This window comes from Platalea leucorodia (genome assembly GCF_965183815.1).
Source record: "Platalea leucorodia genome assembly, chromosome: 7".
In the NCBI taxonomy this organism is placed as follows: Eukaryota; Metazoa; Chordata; class Aves; order Pelecaniformes; family Threskiornithidae; genus Platalea; species Platalea leucorodia.
Window position 1 is genome coordinate 62,500,275 of NC_138829.1, and position 18,703 is coordinate 62,518,977.

General features: G+C 38.4%; 1 protein-coding gene across 1 annotated transcript in view; it reads left to right on the forward strand.

The window, feature by feature from the left end:
* Nucleotides 1-18,703, forward strand: part of MICAL2 (microtubule associated monooxygenase, calponin and LIM domain containing 2) — a gene marked incomplete at its 3' end in the record, with an annotated part of 130,017 nt that overhangs the window by 61,960 nt on the left and 49,354 nt on the right. Inside the window, exons 16-25 of the mRNA XM_082316991.1 lie at nt 517-666; nt 1,821-1,925; nt 3,450-3,662; nt 3,961-4,062; nt 4,680-4,811; nt 12,109-12,216; nt 12,649-12,729; nt 14,174-14,360; nt 15,446-15,534; nt 15,874-15,973. Of these exons, the coding sequence (XP_082173117.1) occupies nt 517-666; nt 1,821-1,925; nt 3,450-3,662; nt 3,961-4,062; nt 4,680-4,811; nt 12,109-12,216; nt 12,649-12,729; nt 14,174-14,360; nt 15,446-15,534; nt 15,874-15,973 (1,267 nt within the window). The remainder of the gene's footprint in view (nt 1-516; nt 667-1,820; nt 1,926-3,449; nt 3,663-3,960; nt 4,063-4,679; nt 4,812-12,108; nt 12,217-12,648; nt 12,730-14,173; nt 14,361-15,445; nt 15,535-15,873; nt 15,974-18,703) is intronic.

Genomic DNA, 18,703 nt, shown 5'->3' on the forward strand with positions numbered 1-18,703 from the left:
GGGACTCAGGGAGACAGGGCTTGGCCTCTTGTTCTTGGCGGGAATAAAAAGCCTCTCCCCTTAAAATCTTGAATGTACTAAAGAAGAGCTAAATTTATTTAAGTCATTTGGTAGGGAGGGCAGCATTACCTAAATTGCACTGGTTTTCTTTCTGAACCAAGAACATCTAAGGCATTGTTGTTTTTTTTTCCTTTTCCCAACTCAGTTATTTAAACAAATTTTTGTTTGAAGACTTTGCGTTGCAGCTTCGTTCCTAGCCCCTCTCTGATTAGCTGCCTTTGTCATTCTGCTTTATCATCACTAGCACTGATTCATGTTCCCTTTTTACTGTGCTCTGGGACCAAAGAAAATATTTTTTTTTGTGACATTTGCATGCTAAACAGTGTCATTTTTATTATACTGTAGACTGTATTTCCTTTTGCCCTTTGCTGATAAGGATGTTATCTCTCTCTTTCTCTCTCTCCATGAGTGTTGTAGGTAAACTTGAGAAAAACATAGTTTGTTGTTTCCTTGCAGGCTTCAGGCTTTTCAAGCCAAGGGACAAATGCTGGCAAAGAACAGAGTGATGGTAGAGAAGGAATGAACCAGAATAAAGTTAAATCAATGGCAACTCAACTGTTGGCAAAGTTTGAAGAGAATGCTCCAAATACAATTTTTAGGAGGCAGGTAAGTCATAGGTGAACATAAAAGTAATCTCTGAAATTAAACTGTAGTCCCTCCCTGTGAACGTGATGCAGATTTCCAAGGGAAAAAAATTGATCTGTTATGTGTTTGAAGTGGGTTGTCTTTTTTTTTTTACTTTATGCAAATTAAAGCTATTCCTCTCAATACTTAGCAAACAAAATATGACTAATATAGATTGACTAATGCATATTAATATAATGTATTAATATCTATTATATTAATAAAGTGTAGTGGAATTGCAACGTCTAGAAATCTCTTGTAAGCCAGCTTGTAGAATTTTTTCTTTGTGTGGAAGTCTAAGCTGGCTGCATATGGTATTGCAGAAGGACTTTTTTTTTTTTCCTATATTCTATGAATAAAAGACACTACACATCCAGTTGAATCTTTCTTTGTGGAAAATTTTGTGGAAACATCTTTTGTGACATGTGTCCGGCTGCCATTTCCATTCCTAAAGTAGGCATAATGGAATATATTTATACATTCCACAATATTTTCATTGTTTGTTGTTAGTGTGACTGGTAGTGTTTTAAAAATAATCCCGTGCTGTCAAGGTAGGGATGATAAAATCACACGTTAGCCATTGAGATGGTTTGAGTCAGTTGAGTTCAGATCTGTCACCTAAAAGATCTGGAGGAAGGATGAGCAAGGTCTGGAGGTTCTGTCAAGGGTGGTGGCTTTCTTAATTCTTTGTGCTTGCATCCATTTGTTTATTTACATATTTAAGTTCTCCAGAAGTGTAGGTTTTGTAGATGTCAAGTGACTTTCCTAGTCTGTGAACGACTGTTGTTTGCACCCTACCTGGCTACTTGTCAATGCCCTGAGATTTCTGCGTGTGATACGTGTACAGAGGTTTGCTTGGCCATGTTGAAGGAAGCCTCAATGCCTTACCTTTTGATCATAACCTCTCTTAAAGAATACTGAATATGCTTCAATTTTAAGTATATCTTCAATGGCAGAAGGAGTTAATAAAATGGATAGGTGATAAAAATCTGCAAAACGTGTTGTTAAGCTCCATAGTAACATGTCTTTAAAAGCAGCTTTTATTTTTTTCTGCCTCAAAAGATCTTTGAATCCTATTTACTGTCTTCCCTTCTTTTCTCCACTCTGTCTTTCTAATTTTAAAAATGCTTTACAAGGAGCCAATAGATAGACCAGCTCTGCTCTCTTCTGACCTTCCTGTTAATCCTCGCTTTGCTAAACCTAAGGATCCAAGTCTTCTTCCACCTCAACCAAAAAGGCAGGTAGGAACTCATGTGGGTAACACCTGACAAGCACACCATTTCCCTTACTGCTGGGAGCTCAATGTTATTGTGTAACTACAGAGTATATAAAACAATATTTGGATGTAATCTGCAGAGTGAACAGATATATTTAGCTGAGAATTGTGAAAACCGTATTAAAGTTTAAGGCTATTTTACACCTGCTTGACCCGATGAGAAAACTATTTGAAAGCATTAGTAACTGTGTGGAAAAACTCCTAAAAACATAGGTGTTGATTTCTGTGTTATCACATCTAGAATCCAAATTGGATAAATGTAATTACATAGCTGCATTTAATGTGCGAGAAAACTACAGCAGTACCTGAAAATTTGTTTGTACACTCGATGGTTTGGGCTGTTGTAATGATAAGGCAAAGGGAGTTTTCCACCCTGAGGAGCCTGGCAAAAATGTCTAAGATAAAAACTTGAGCATTGAAAAGCTAATATTGATGCCCAGGGTTTTTTTATTTCTTTAAGTAGAACTTGTGATAAGAATTTCTGCTGAGAGCTCTGTTGCAGCATCATATACACGGGGCAAAATTTTTGAATACGTTGTCTAAATTTTTCTCTTACTACTTCCAATGAAAGCAATCTCATATCAAATAGTATTGACATTCACTTTACATTAGAGTTTTAAATGGAAGTAAATATCCTGTGTTGGCATTTCAAGAGTAGTCTGCAGTGAAATGAGATCTACATTGCATGTGGAAATCTACAGATCAGCTTGATGAAAAATGTGGATTCATAAACCAGTTGAGAATTGTTTTAAAGGCAGGTGTGCTATCCTGAAACATGAGGAGCACACTGGAAGTTGATTGGCATTAGGTTTTTAAATTTTAATTCTGAGAAATTTTGAAAGTTTTTGTATTTGTTTGAATTGGACAGATAGGATGAAGTAGAAAACTGACATGAAAAGAGCAACTGGAAGGCCATTTTTAAGACTGAATTTGATAAATCCGAACTGGTTCAAATGTTTTATTTACTTCAAAAGCTATTTTATATGAAGATTAAAATTCAGAGACCTATTCTGAACTCCTCAGAAAATGCTTTAAATCTGAAATACATTATAGCTTGACTTGGGTCAGACTAGATCTAGAATTACGCCAAGAACTACTGTTGATATTCTTATAACTTGATTGTAAGTTTAGTTTCAGGCAGATGTGATGCTAAAAAATAGCCCCAGGACCTTTGTTAAAAACATTAGAAGGAGATGTCTTGTCATGTTCTTCTGTGCTGATGCTATCTGGAGTTATTCATAAAAACTGAGACAAACCTAGAGAAGGATGTCAAGACCTGCATAAGTTATGCAGGACTGATTTGTTTCAGTGCGTGGACAGAAGCATCAGAGATGCAGGAGATAGTGTGCAAAGAGTGATGTGAGAACATTTTACTTCTAGTTACGTGCATGACTCTGCTGCGCTTTCGGAAGCATCCTTAAAAGCTGCATATACTGCATGGTAGTGCAGAAAGCAGATTTTTTTCACTTCAAGTGTTTCCCAGTTTCAGGTGGTAGCTAGGAGTGAACACGAGGTCAGGGAACCCAAACAGTCTTTAAATGGTTCTGATCATATGGCCAGGAGAGCAAAGACTGTACAAAAACCAGATACCCAGCCCAGTCTGTCAGAAACCTCTGAAAATCTCTCAACTGCCTGTTCTGCTGCATTTGTACTTTCTGGAGTGCTTGAGCGTCTTCAGCACCTGGAGGAAAAAATGAAACAGGTGACGAGCAATTTCTTTTCCTTTCTGTCTCTTAACTGCATATGTTACTCTGTATACTGTATTTTCCCTGGGTATGCTGTCTTTTTCTCTGTTGACTTTAGATTATATTAGGACACTAAAAAGTCTTTCTACAAACTTGCTGTATTCTGATGCTGTATGTGACATTAACTGAAATCTCTCTCTCCCTCCCTCCCTCCCTCCCTCCCTCCCTCCCTCCCTCCCTCCCTCTCTCTCTCTCCCCCTCTCCCCCCCCCCCCCCCCCCCCCCCTTGGTTTTCCTTCCTTGGCTCTTCTTGCAGAAAAGAGCTCAGACCATAGCAAATAGGGAATTCCATAAAAAGAACATTAAAGAGAAAGCAGCACATCTTGCTTCAATGTTTGGATACATGGAGTTTCCAAAGGTGAATATTAGGTTTTGCACCTGAAGAAGTGCTGAGTTAGAAGACATATAAGAATTCATGGGGTGAAAAAATTGCAATGGTTTTGTTTTTAACTTTCCTTTCATCCTGGGTGGATCTGAAAAGTAATGTGGATTCCACTGCAACTGGTAAAAAGCTTTGTTTAAATATTACTGCATAATTTAATTGAGGTAAAACACAATCTAAATCATAAATCTAGTCAGAGTACTTTAGCACGAGAGAAAAATGTTATAATAAACCATGTCTTGTGCTTAAGTATTCACTGGTAGCTCACAGTTTCTAATGAATTGGTGAGCAGTAGCTCTTCATCAGTGCAATCTGGCATTTCTTATGTTTCGTTATGCTTTCCCCCAGCACTATCTTACCTTTCCGCCCACTGTAAATATTTTTTATAAGAAAACTGAGCACAATAATATCATTTGCCATGAAGGTTTTGCCATGATGGTTTCCATGGCTCCTGACTGTGCAGAAATAAAGAAAAGAGCAGAATTGCAGTTATTACCTTTCTATGTTTTTGATGCATGACTGTGAAATTATTCTCTTAACCTGTGCTAATGTCACTGTCTCTTGGATAACTCTCCTGTTTCTGCTCTACACAGAATAAGCTACCTACTAAAGGCTTATCCCATTCTCAGCCCCCACCTACCTCTTGCCCTCCACCTCATGATTCAGCTGCTGCCTCTTCTTCATCATCTGTCGGTTCAGCTTCCCCTGCTGTTCCTTCTAGACAGGTACTCTATTAACAGATTTTTCCTGTAAAATCCAAACTTGCACTAAAGCTGCTTGAGAAATGGCTTGCATGGAAGGCGTTGCCAGCAGATCTGTTGTATAGGTAGTATTTCACATTTGAATTAAACTTTACTTTGTTCACTGTTGTTAATTCTGCGTGTTTGTAAGAGGAAAGCCATTGTTAAATGTAATTCAGGTGTAAAGGTAAAGAACAGAGCAAATAGTTCCCAAAATTTTTGTTTCAATTCTGAAAATTTTTCATTGCTGCTCATTTTAAACATTCTGTTGTTTGATAATACCACAGGCATGCCTAGTGGAGAGAGAGCTTTGCATTGTACAGCTAACTGGATGTTATGGGTTCGGTTAGTTGTTCTTGGGTGGCATTAGTGTTTCTTTTCATAAGAATGTCCGTCTGGACTGCAGGGAAGAACCTGCACAATAATGGTTATTTTAACTAGAGGACATGTCTTAGAATTGTATGAGCACTTGTCGATACAGACGGATTTTATTGTTGTTTTGTTTGTTTACTTATTTGTACTTTAAACTTGCTTCTGCACATTAATTGCTAGAATACAGTTCTTTGTAACAGCAGACTTTACAGAGAGGAAACACACGTGCTCTGAATGCAAGCAATTAGATAACACTTGAATCAGATATCCAGCTCTTACTACTTATGCTGATGTTACAATGGGCTGTGCTTTTATCTGGGGAAGATAAGATGATGTTGGCTTCTAACTCCCCTTGTTTTAGAAGGATTTTAATTGAGGGAAGTTTGATATTTTTCAGCTTTTCAGGGCAGGTAAAGGCCTGGGTTGCCTTTCTTTCACCCACAGATTATATAGCAGCAGTCTGGGAACACTGCAGTATTGAATAGGGTTGATGTGGAAATAAAGGTGGACACACCAAGTTTCTAGAAGTATTGAAGGTGACTGCTGTGACCCAATGCAGGTGCTGCTGGAGCTGGCGGCTCTGCTGCCTGACACATGAAAGAAGTGCTATTCAGCAAAATTCTCCATTTACTGTAAGGAGGGGCAAAGCATTCTGCCTGCTTTTGTTGTATTTAAATAACAGTGTTATGAAATAAACATGAGTATTGCCCAACTTCAGGTAAGCCATGGCTGAAGGTAATTTCCCATCTGGTGGGCGTTCCGCAGGATCATTTAGTGGAATTGGTCTAGATCTTTTTAGGTTATTTTGCACCATATTGTTGGTGCTGGTTGGAAATCAGGCTCACAGCCTCAGCAGTAACTGAGCAGGTAGATACTGAGCTGACTTGCAGTTTGCAAAGGCACGTTCCTTGTTTGAGATGGAGCTGTGTTGAAAAGACTCCCTTCCTCTCATTCCCCAGGAAAACATAGGCTACACAGCCCTTCAAGGATGCTGCAAGCCCAGCAGGTGCCTTACTGCAGTTATCCCCTATTTCCCTTAGCTTCAAAATAATTCCTTTGCCTGGATTTACCTCTTACTTTTTATGACCTAGAAAGTATAGCGTGTGATGGCTTTTAAGCTAAGTAATGGTTTCCAAAATATTGAGGTTTGTTGCTCATTTGATATGGAGAACTATTGTGGCAGTGCGAAGCGAATTTAAAAAAACAAACAAACAAAAAAAAAAAAACCAAAAAAAAACCAACCAACAAACCAATGTGAACAACCCTTTAGAATATGAGAACTAGGTTCTTAATCATATGGAAACTCTGTCAGTAATAATTTTACTAGGATTTAAAATTTTTGTTTTCTTTGAGAACATTTGGCCTGAGCAATCATTTCTGAATGTTTTAATTCAGTTGCATTTTGTTTAAAGTGCACTCACAGCCTTTTATTAGTTTGCTATTGTATTTAAATGGTGTAGCAATAGTTTGTTGTGACTTGATTTCACTCAGGCTGAGTTTACTTTAATTGAAAATGCTGTCTCCAGAGGTAATGGCAGAATGCAACACAGCTGAGGCAAGAAAATCTTGTTCTGTCACCAGTACAGTAAATATACCTTTATCTCATTTGGTAAATATTTGGCTGGTTAGGTAGGACTACATGTATTCTTTGGCAGATCTACATGCATGAATATCTTGATGCCTAGCATACTGCTCCATAGGGTTGTACAGGCTCAGGTTCTCTTGTACACTGCATGCATTACATATGTCTAAATATGGTGCATTTGGCATGGCATATTTGAGAATTTTTAAATAGCAGGTCTGATAATGAACAGGCAAACTTTCACTTTCCTCCGCTTTGAGGCAGATGCAGTAATAGAAAGCTGATCCAAATTAACCCCAAGTGATGATGGAGTACTGCAGATATTTCAATGGGAAAGGTAGTAAGTAGATTTAAAAAAAAAAAAAGGGGGGGGGGGTGCAGGCAAAACCCCCCCTTGAGTGCACTTACTTCACACAAGTAAAGTGGATCCTGCCCAGGACTGTTATTGTTCTCTGTACTATTCATGTGCTGTGAGGTCGATTCAGGCCTGTGATACCCCTGTTACTTTAGCTTTACCTCTCTTTGGCAGCTTAAGGTCTGTTCCTCTTCAAGTTACAGAGGCCGTGTTTTGGCTTACCTCTTGTTACTTCTCAAGCAAAATTTTTCCAAGAAGCAGATTTCTTACTGCTGTTTTTACTGTAAGAGTATTAAATCTTCAGGGAACACCTGCTGCGGCCTTGATTTCATAACAAGCAATCTGTCCGTGCCCTTCCATGGTTAAATTGTTGTCCCCGTGTTTTATCTTTTAAGATTGCACACTTTTCAGAACGTGAAAATTTTATCATACTCTATAAAACACTGGCTAAATGTGTAGCGCTATATAAATAAAATTTGATAGTAGTTCAGGTGCACAGTGTGCATTTTCAAGTACTGTACATGATAATTTAACAATATGTTTGGACTGCTCTGCTGTGAATATGTACCAGTAATTGCCTGTGTTTGTGTTATCTTGAGGGTGGGGTTATACGACTCGGGATTTGTATTTCTGGTCTCTGTTCTGCGAGATATCGGTAGCTAAGTCTAGACTTCAGTATGAAAAAGGGTTTCAGGATTGGTAAGCCAGCAGAAGGAGCTTCCTCATGTCGCTCTCAGTATTTCTGCTTTTTCCTAGCAGAAGAATGGAAGATAATAGAAGTCTTTTGAGTTTTTTGAGACTTCATGAGATATGACTTACAAATATCAGCACCCTCCCATCCTTTAAATAGTTAGTACTGTCATTTTAATTTCAAGTGAGTACTGACATTGTTATCAGACATGACAATCCTTTACATCTGTTGACTTCATTGGCACAGTATTAGTTATGGTGGCATATTTATTGAAAACGGTGGGTAAGAAATCATACTGTCTTATTACAGAAGCCTGTTATTAAGCCTCAGTTCTGAAAGGAGCACTTAAAAGGAAGGCTATAGAAGCATATTGTTTCTTTTAAAGACATACAGTCATTACAACTTATTAAGAATTAACTTCTATATGACACTATATGAAAGTTGCCAGTAATAATCAAAACTACCTTCTAGCTTTAATCAGCTGTCAAAATTCACATAGGTAGAATTATGAATTAACAAATATTATATTACAGGCTGAGCTTTGGTTATTCCTGTTTTCTGTTTAAAGTTGGATTGCTTTAATCAGCTGTCAAAATTCACATAGGTAGAATTATGAATTAACAAATATTATATTACAGGCTGTGCTTTGGTTATTCCTGTTTTCTGTTTAAAGTTGGATTGACCTTCAGAAAATTGTGTTCATCTGAGCTTTGCATGAGTGAATCCACACAATACGTCGTCATAAGAACTATGAAGGTGTTGCAATGAGTAGGCTTTGCTGCCTGCAGAGTTTGGACCAACTACTTGCCTTCTGTGATGTGACTCTAATTACCAGCAGTAAGCAGGGCTTGGGTGTTTCCTACACACAGTAACTTATTACTCAAATGTTGTTTATCTCAGAGGTAAAATATACGTAGCAGGTGGTATCAAAAATAAATAAATTGCCCTCAAAGCAAAAGAAGACCGGGAAAATCATTAAGGATATGAAACAACAGAGGGGAAGCATTGTATGCTTTTGGAGGCAGAGAGCCTGTTTCCTTTGTTTTAAGAAAATACTACTGAGGCTTTCTTGATGGTTGGCTGTGGTGTTATAAATAATAGCACAGGGAAAGACAGAAGGCAGCTTTCTCTTCCCACATTAATAACTACCCTGATCAACCTGCTGAAAAGCTTTGGCCACATGTCATTGACATGTCGATAGTCTTAGTAAATCACAAACTCTTGGGGGTTTTTTTAAGTGTTTTCCTGATTGTTTCCTGAAATTTACCATGTAAGGTAACTCTTTAAGATTCCTTTCCAATAAAGGATTTAAAGCTACTGGTATAAATCTGCCTGAATTGTGAGCAGTAGCCTGTTACATATTGATAGTGGCCCCAGCACTACAAAATTGCATATGTGTGTGGGACTTCACGTACACCAGTAGCCTCAAGGGTAGTAAGTGCATGAGCAAAATATAAAACCTATTATGTGTATACCGAGTTCTTAGGGTACCTGGGCAGCATCAGGCAGGCAGACATCTGTGTACTGTTGACCAAAGCTAAGGTGTGTAAGAGTTGACAGGTTCTCTAAAAGAATGTGTGTAGATTTGGGGTCAGACCCTCTCTCCTGCAACTGGAGTTTATTGCCCTTACACGATTAAATGGGTGAAGATGTTATTGAAGTCCTTGTCCATAAGCAGGGTGAGGTTTAGAGAAGACACAGGGGGTTACTCGACAGTTGCGTTGCTGTCGTATGAGGGCAGAAGTCACGAGCCTTGCAGGGCAGCGCTGCTCTTGCACGCCCTGTCCCTCCCATTCTCTGCAGGTTTCTGCTGGTGGCAGGTGCTCATGGGCTGCCCTGGTGGATTCACGTCCTGCCCTGATGCTTCTATTTTGTGACTGAATGGCATTTGAAGGGTGCAGTACCAAGGCTGTAGCAAATTGATCTGTTGTCTACCCGCACATCTAACTCAGTAAGGACAATTAGTAGAGATCTTCCCCCAGTAACATGTCCTTATTAAACAGTTTCTCTAAAATGAGATCTAGTCAGTCCTCAAGTCCACTTGCTTCCTGCCCTCCCCACTGGACAGTAGCATCAATGTTTGCATTGGTGGTTGTTGATGAGGAGAGGAGAGCAACCAGCCATCTTTTGGTCACTAGGTTAAATTGAAATCCCATTTGCTTTTACATGGAATGTGAATTCACACTCATTACAAGAACACTTCCTTTTAATAACATTTTTAGAAGTATGTGTAAACATGCAGTTCTCTTGTTTTGACTGCTTTAATGTTGACACAGATTGCTCCAATGGGTGGAGAACAGAAATCAACCAACCTGATGAATGGCATGGTGTAGTTCAGGCTCAAGGATACTTTTCCTGAAATTCAACTACCTCACTTTAAGCATAGCCTTACTGTTTAACTGACTGCTCCAGCGTTTAACTAGTTCAAGGTAAACTTGCTGCTTCAACTGACTTTGAATGCTTTCTTTTACCTAGGAGCTCATGGGTATTAAGTTTTATGTGGCCTAAAAGTTGCTCAGCGTATTCAGAGGTGCTGAATTCAGGGAGGAAAACTTTGTCTTCCATGATCTTAAACAATACAAAGGAATGTAGTTTTCCTGTAGCAGCAAGTAATCTCACTTCTAGTATTGGTTTATAATTTAATGTACCACTTAGCAGAGCATTGCGGTATGTAATTAACAGTTTACTTTGCTGTTGTTACCCCACAAGTTGTACAGATATTGAATAATATTTAAAAGTCTTTTTATATTAAACAAAACCAAGCAGTACAGAAATTTGTCCCTTGAATGGCCTTTATCTTATTAATACGTATTTTGTATCTGCCTGGATATAAAGTTAATTATGGGATAACTCTCAAAAGATACAGGGAGCTATAAGGGACTGGACATGTTCCCAAGTTCCTGAACTTGAACTTTTTTAATAGCAAGAATATTTTTAACCATCATAATTTTTGAAAACACACCCACAATACATTATAGTTGATTTTAAGCTTGATAGAAAATGCTTTAGAATTATCTTAAAGTATCATGAATACCATTGCATTTATGTTTTTCTCTTTTCTTCATGGTAGCTTTCTGATATTTTAAAACGTTTCCATTAGCAAGACTTAGAGTGGTGGCAGTAGAAAAATCATTTCACTGAGAAGTGAGAGACTTAAAATTTGGACTCTGTGGGGAGGCAAATGGAGTGTAAGATAGGAGATCATGGGTCCTCTAGGATCCTTCTGGCTTCAGAAGCAGAGATCAGGCCATACCAGGATGGCCCTTGCTGCCTTTGTCACCAGAGAGGTTGTGGTGTCTTATATTGACTATAAAACTAAAATCAAAATTGCTACAGGAAATTTGGTTTAGGGCAGAAAATATTTCTGTAAATCTATGAAGTCTTCACAGTCTTTTTTCCAGGAACAGAGAACTGGAGTACCTACCTACCTGCCTGCCACTCACACATGTGCGTGTGCACGCACACACACCTTTCTTCTGTTCCAGTCCCCAGGCATATGTTTTCGCAAGGAAGCCTGGACTATATAGTCAGTGGTCTGGCTATGGTGCATTGGGAGCCACAGCCTAAGGAACTACAGTGTCCTTGCAGGCCTGTCTATTTGATAAATTTGGTTAGAAACAGCCTAACATTCATGACTGCAGTAGTGTGATGAAGGAGATAAAGGAGATGTCTTCCTTGCGTGAGCGTAGTTTCTCCAGTTTTCCCTGGCATTAAGATGAGTCACTGGGGAGAGGGAGAATGGTTGCTCCGTGAGCATCAACAAAACATTTCTCTGTGGCACTTCTAGTACATTTTCATAGAAAGTTTCCTGAAATGCCATGATTTGCGGTCCTTCAGTGTGAAGTTTAGTCCCCACCCCTGTTCTGAAATATAACAACAAAGTCCCAAGAAGTCCAAGTGAACCATAGGGGTTTTCTTAACCCATCAGAATGGTCCAACCCTGGTAGCCAGGCAGTAGTTCCCAGCTCAGCTTTTTGCAGACATGGCAGAAGGCCTTGTGCTGTGGGAGCAACATTTGTTCCCAGCAGCTATTTCTCCATCATCTGCAGGGAGAAACATGTGGGCTGCATGGAAGCCTTCTGTGGCCACCAGCTGGACCACGCTGATCATGCATGAATATGCTTGTGCTCTGCTAGACTTTGCCTCTGCTCTTTCTCCCAGCTTCTCTTTATCATTGTTTGCATGTTTTCAAATCATTCTTGTCCTTTTCTCACTAAATTCTTTTTCAAGAATAACTAAAGCTCTTCCTTCTATTCTTCATCTTCTCCCCTTTTCTGGTTAGATGACTGTAGGAAAGGTCTCACGTGCAATTGGAGCTGTGGCTGAAGTTCTTGTCAATCTGTATGTGAATGATCATAGACCCAAGCCACAGCTTTCCACCCTTGAACTGGTAAGACTAAACCCACAAAGAAACAATAACTCAAAAGAGTGGTGTTTCCAGAATGTCATCCTGATGTATGACCCTGATTGTGGAGCACTTTAAGCATTATGAAGGGTCTCAGTCTAACACTTATTAAGGAATCAAGTGCATATTGGCAAAATACGCTGATGTGTGGATGTGCTGGAAATGTTGCTCACCATGTCTTCTATTTATATTTTTATTACTTGTCCATATGAATTAAAACTTCAGGAGGCTTTTATTAAATGTAATTACTGGTACAATTAGTAACAGAAGACAATTATTAATCAGGGTGGCTTCTAAAGAAAGTTTTGTACAGTACGTGTTTATGAAGTTATTTTTAACACACAAATGCTGAATCACTGTGCCTCATTTTGAAGAGAGTTGTTTTTAAACTCTGACACTGTTCTGTGTTGAATCCAGAAGCGGTCTTTGGACAGAGCTACAGGTTCTTGCCCCATTCCTCATTCTCCATCTCCTGCCTCCACTGCTCAGAGCTGTCAGGTATTGGGAAGCGAAGTAAGGTGTCGTGTTGTGGTGATGACACTTATTAGCCAGCACTAAACTCTGAGTGCTTCCACTTCATTGTAACTATCTGACCTGTCCTATTAACATTGCATTTTTAAAAATGTATTTGTATGGTTTTCCATTTGCATGGTTGTTCATTTGAAAAGTTTCATGTTATTCACACTCTGAAATGATCCATCACAGCAAAATGGATTGCTAATGGCAGATTTGGAATAGGATTCTCAGCTTTTAAGCACAAGAGTGGAACTTGTGACAATGATGATTGTGACTTGCGCTTAACGTTAAAAAGTTGTTCCGAGGCTGCCTTTTGCTAGCAAATTAAAGATGAGTTGTGTGGACTGTGTGCTGCTGTCTGTATGTGCCTGGACTCTACCAAGCCTGCGCCTTCTCTGTCCCATGCGTGGTACCCCTCATGTGGCAGCGGGGGGAGGCAGGGGGAGAGGGCAGATGTTGGCAGCTGTGGCAGAGACGGGATGCTCCTCTGTACCGACCTATAACTAAGCAGAATGCAATAATGCAAAGTAACATCCTTGTATCTGCCTCTAATAAGAAAAGGGAAGCCCAGTAGTATTTAATCCATTTATAATTTATTTTTCTGTACCTTTTGCATGTATATACAGAGAGGATGAGATTTGCGGCAATTAAAGAATGTTAATTGCCAGCCCAAATTCAACAAAAACCTCCAAAATAGTTTCAAGTTTTCAATATGGATCATATTTTAAAGTCCAATGAGTTAAAAATATTCTGAATGTCCGTGGTAGGAATGATACTGATTTTTAAAACAAACCAAGCCCCAGTTTGGGCTGTAGTCTCAGGATGAACATGGCTGAGAGGGGAAGCATGTCTGCAGCTGATGTAAATGCTAGTTCAGATACCAGCATCGAAGACTGTCAATTTTTTGTCCTGGACTTTGAAGCATAAGCCTACATTTTCCTCCGGAGTGTGTATGAACTGAGACTTCAGGGTGTCTGTTTTCTTAGCTCCAAATGCGTGTCTGTTGTTCGAGGCTGGCAAGGTCTGCCTTTGCCCTCTTTTGAGAAACACCGATGCCCGCAGCTGTGAGATGTGAGTGCCTCAGCCAGCACGGCGCAGGGTGGTGAACGAGCAGTTGGGGATGATGCTGCTCTCGTACCTGAGTAAACACAAAATGTCAGTGAACTCCCAGAGGGAAACTGGATGTAAGTCCAGCTGAAAACTCACCCTTGAAGTCCTTGTGATGTCCGATTTATGAATTGCTGCATAAACCTACAGAATTGCAGCAAATGAGTAATAAAAAAGCTGACTGATGCTCATTTTAATTGCGTGTGGAGGGTGCTGTGTAAAACTTTAAGCAGCTAAAGCAGCTTCGCACTTAATAAGAATTTATATCTGGGTGTAGTGCAATGGCTTTATGTGTGTTTCTATTTCTATTTTTTAACAGGGATCTCTGCGAAAAGAATTTCCTCAGTCTGTCGGGGGGAGTGACATTTGTTATTTCTGCAAAAAACGGGTATATGTTATGGAGCGGCTGAGTGCAGAAGGCCACTTCTTTCATAGGGAGTGCTTCAAGTGTGAAATATGTTCTACAACACTCCGTTTAGGAATTTATGCCTTTGATGTTGAAGAAGGTAATATAGGAGCTATTTAAGAATATTTTAAAATGTCTGAGTATTGATGCTTTTAATGGAACTAGGGAAAAAGACCTGGCTGAGTAGCTCGGTCAGGAGGAAATCTGCCAAGTATGTTGTTTGCGTCCATGCTGATCTTTGAGTCCTTGTACTTGCAGTTCTAGTCTTTCAAAAGAATCCAGTTATGAAAGACCTGAAGAAATCCTCAGCAGAAAATAAACTGAGTGACCAAAATGCAATTTGTCCAATCACAGCTCAAAGCAGGGGGGGAAAAAAGGTGATTTTTCTCTAACAGTACAGAATTAGTCTCCTCTCTCATTTATAACTGGCCATTAAATAACATAATCTATCTAAGGATAAGCCATGATAGTGGCAGATTTACATGGATGGGGGGGAATATAGGTTATTTCTTCCAAGATGTTATGGCTCAGGAGTTGAAGTCGGTAGCACTGGCCAAGCAGCAGTGTAATTTATTCCAGTCTGCTATAGAATGGGAGGTTCAGATCTTGAGTGCTCAATCCCACCTACAGCCTGGGGTTTGGAGATGGGGAATTATTTTTTGCCTTTGGTTTGTTGGGTTTTGTTTTTGTTTTTAGTTTAGAGGGAAATTATTAAACAGAATTGAAATTCCCTTGCTACTTCCAAATGATTTGAGATCAGAGTATTAACCTGATCTCTTTGTACAAAAAGATTAAAGACTCAAGGCCAAAGGTGGTTCTTTTGCAGTCCAGAGAATCTTTTGCAAAGACTTTTTTTGAACTGATTATTTGACTTTTTGCTGCTTGATGTCTCGTGTTAGTTTGTGGCTTGGTATTTATAAAATCTTGTCTTCCTTCTATTTATTAATCTTAAACCTGTGGGGTAGATAAATGACCTTGCCTTATTTAACAAATGTGCAAATCTGTATACTGTAAAAGAAACCTATTCAGAGCTGTGAGCTATTCAGAGTTGGTGGCAAGTTTCCCATTCCTTTTGCTGCCTAACCATTAATTATGCTAATTTCATCTTTTTATAGATGCAACAGTGGGGTTTCAGTCCATAAACATATAGATAAAATATCATATAATTTATTTTTTCTCTTGTAGGTAAATTTTACTGTAAACCTCATTTTACGCACTGCAAAATCAGTACTAAACACAGAAAGAGAAGAGCAACATTACAGATCCAGGGAAAGGTACGTATTGGTTATATTACTAATGCAGGAAATGTTGAGGCAGCTTTATCTGGAGCAGAGTGCAGTGTGTGTGTCTGTGTGTCCGTGTCTGTGTAAGATGTTTTCTACCTGATGTCCCGAAGTAGTAAAATCAATACTAAAATATAACCTCCTAGTTCTGTGAATTTGGCATATTTATAGTCTTGTTCTCAATGGAAATTAGCTTTTCCTGTACAAAGTAAAGTTGAACTTAAAAGCAATTGGAAATGTCAATATATATATAAAAACTTGAAAAGAATAACAGAAACTGGATTTTCCATTTTAGAATTGTATTTAACATCTTTTAATGCTTTATATAAGGAGGCAACAGAAACATGGAAGAAAGAGGAACCCAAACCCACAGAGACCACCACAGAAAGCACTTTGTCTACTGCTAGCAGTCCAGAGGACAGGTCCCCAGGTATCCTGACTTCCTTCTTTAGGGGCACGCTAAGCTGGCCCCTTCGGGTGACAAGGGATCTGCTTGACATTCCCAGACGCCTGTCTAACTGGATGCATGGTTTTCTGCACGCTACCAATCTTCATTTCAGGGACAATGCATATAACTATACCTACTTGTACGAACTCTTGAGCCTTGGTGTGCCATTCCTCTGTGCTCTTCTAGAGGTACTTACTCATATGTACCGGGAAGCAGAGCTATCACTTGAAAATGTGCTTGAATGGGTGAAAAAATTCTGTAGGGTTTAAATTCTTCTACGTGTCTTGCTCAGTTGTGCCTTTCAGATTTTCAAAATCAACAGCCTCGCTATTTTCTTGAGGGTTTTTTTTTGGTTGGTTGGTTGTTTTTTTTACTTTTCATGCAATTTAATGTGTGACTTAAATGAACAGTGGATTCCTTCTGATATAAACGAGGTGCAATCAAAATTTTCAATATAAGTGTACTGTATGTTAAAGCATGAAGGGCAGTGTCCAGACACATTTCCAGAACACGGAGATGGATGAAGGATATTTTGTAGATTTTCTCCCCCTCCCATTTTATCCTGTGATCAGACCATTGAGGGGGTGGTACATTTTAAAACCATTCTTCTCCCTGTTGTGTGTGCCCCCCCCCCTTTTTTTTTTTTGTTAGACCAAGAAAGAATGCGTTCTTTCAGATGTTTGGGGAGTATTTATGACAAATGACTGGGTTTTGAAACCTGAATATGGCGCATATCTTTTTTTTTTTTTCTTTTTTTTTTTCCCCTCGCTTTCATCTTTGCTCTGGGTTATGAGGTTTATAACTTGCATGTAAAAAAAAAAAAAAAAAAGTCAATCATGGACTTAATTCACATTGCTCCTAGTCATGCCTTTTACATTTCTTACATGTGATAGATACCCTTTGTTGATAGCGGGTATAATCTGTACTACTAATTTATTTAAAGTTTTGAAATAAATTTGAAGAGCAAATCTTAGTTGAGTGAAGGCTTGATTGAAACTGTAAGTCAAAGGAACTGGTAGTCTAATTAGACCTGACTTATTTCTCAAGTAAAGGCTTCCTCATTAAGTGGCTGATTCAAGGAATATTAATTTATGGAGCAGTCATCTGTAACTGAAATCACTGCTGTTGAGCCTCTGGGTAGGCACTGCTTCTGTTGTCTTTTGGAATTATTTAAAAACTCAAGTTTAGAACAAACAACAAAAACCTACAAACATATTCTAAGGAGGTTACTTCTTAGTTGGGTGTTTCGTTAATTTCAATGTATGAAGCTGATGGCAGAAAGGTGAAATTCTATAATCTGGAGCAGCTATTAAGTAAATTTCTTTCAGATGTCTCCCAACAAGGTCTACCTTAATCAGAAGGTATCAGGACAGGTTAAATAAGCTATTTAACAGCAAGGAGACACCAACATCCCAAATTCTGATTTACTTTCAGCCTAGTTAGCCAGTGAGGTAAGCATGCTCCCTGCCTCTCAAGTACTTAAACGTTTAAATTCAGAAGTTAACCAGGAAATAGGTGAATACATAAACATGGTAATATATATAGCCTAAAATGAAAAGCATCTGTAGCATTTATTTCTAGCCCAAAGAACGTGGCTTAAATAATAGGAAATAATGTCGCATTCAGTTAGTACCAAAGTTGAGAATCACCTTCTAGAGGTCTTAAATGACTGTGCTGCTAATGGGCTGGCAGTTTGTCAATTTTTTTTTTTTTATAAACATAATGTGGGAAAAGATGATTTGAATTGTTTTGTTTCTTAAGTATTAAAAGTAAATGTGTCTTCTGTTTAAAATAAATAACAAACTGGATTTTTCTTCTAGATAGTTTGACTTTCTTTAAACTACAAGGATAAAGCTTTTCACATTTTAGAGTGCTTATGTAATTTGGGAAAAAATTGTTAAGTATATGCACACAACTTGAAAAAGTGCTTGAAGAAAATGGTTTAGATATAAGGTAGCATTCGTTTGAAATAAATTGCCATTAATGCTCAAACATGTATTCAGCAAAAACTTTGCTAGAATACTGACTGGACACAGCGACAATTATAGTAACATGGTGGGCATCTGTATATATGTAAAGAAATGTATCTGTACCTCTTTTATAGCATTTAAAAAAAAACTACTTTGGAACACTGTATACTTTTTAATTATTTGCTAATGATAGTAATTATTTCACCCTAAAAAGGAAAAAATCTGCAGTGCGATTTACCTGCAACACAGCAAACTGCTAAGTGGTAAAGTTTTAAAATTTGGCTTGCCATCAATTTTTATTTCAGTTTGTCAGCATCACAGTTTTCAGGAACATTTTTTCCTGAAATTTTCCCCTGCTGTTTACTACAGGAAATTTTCTGCTTTCAGCAGAGTGTCCATAATGGTAAACTTACAGAAAATGGTGATATAGTAAGAAATTTGGAAATCTTTGTCCAGTGAATTTAAAGCAAATGAATCTTACTAGTAGAAAGTTTAAAAATAAAATAAAATAATAAAATTAAAAAGATGGTATTGGCTTTATATATATATTTATATAATGGGGAATAAAATCCCTACATTCTCACAACACCATTCGGGAACTTGGGTAATGAAAACATTTTCCTGAGGAATCTTAATTACACTGCATATTCCACCGGGAGTTTGCAGGTAATTCTGTTGGAAAGGTTTTTTTATTGGTATCAATCTAATTGGTAGATTTTTTTTTTTAATCTCTTCATCTTAA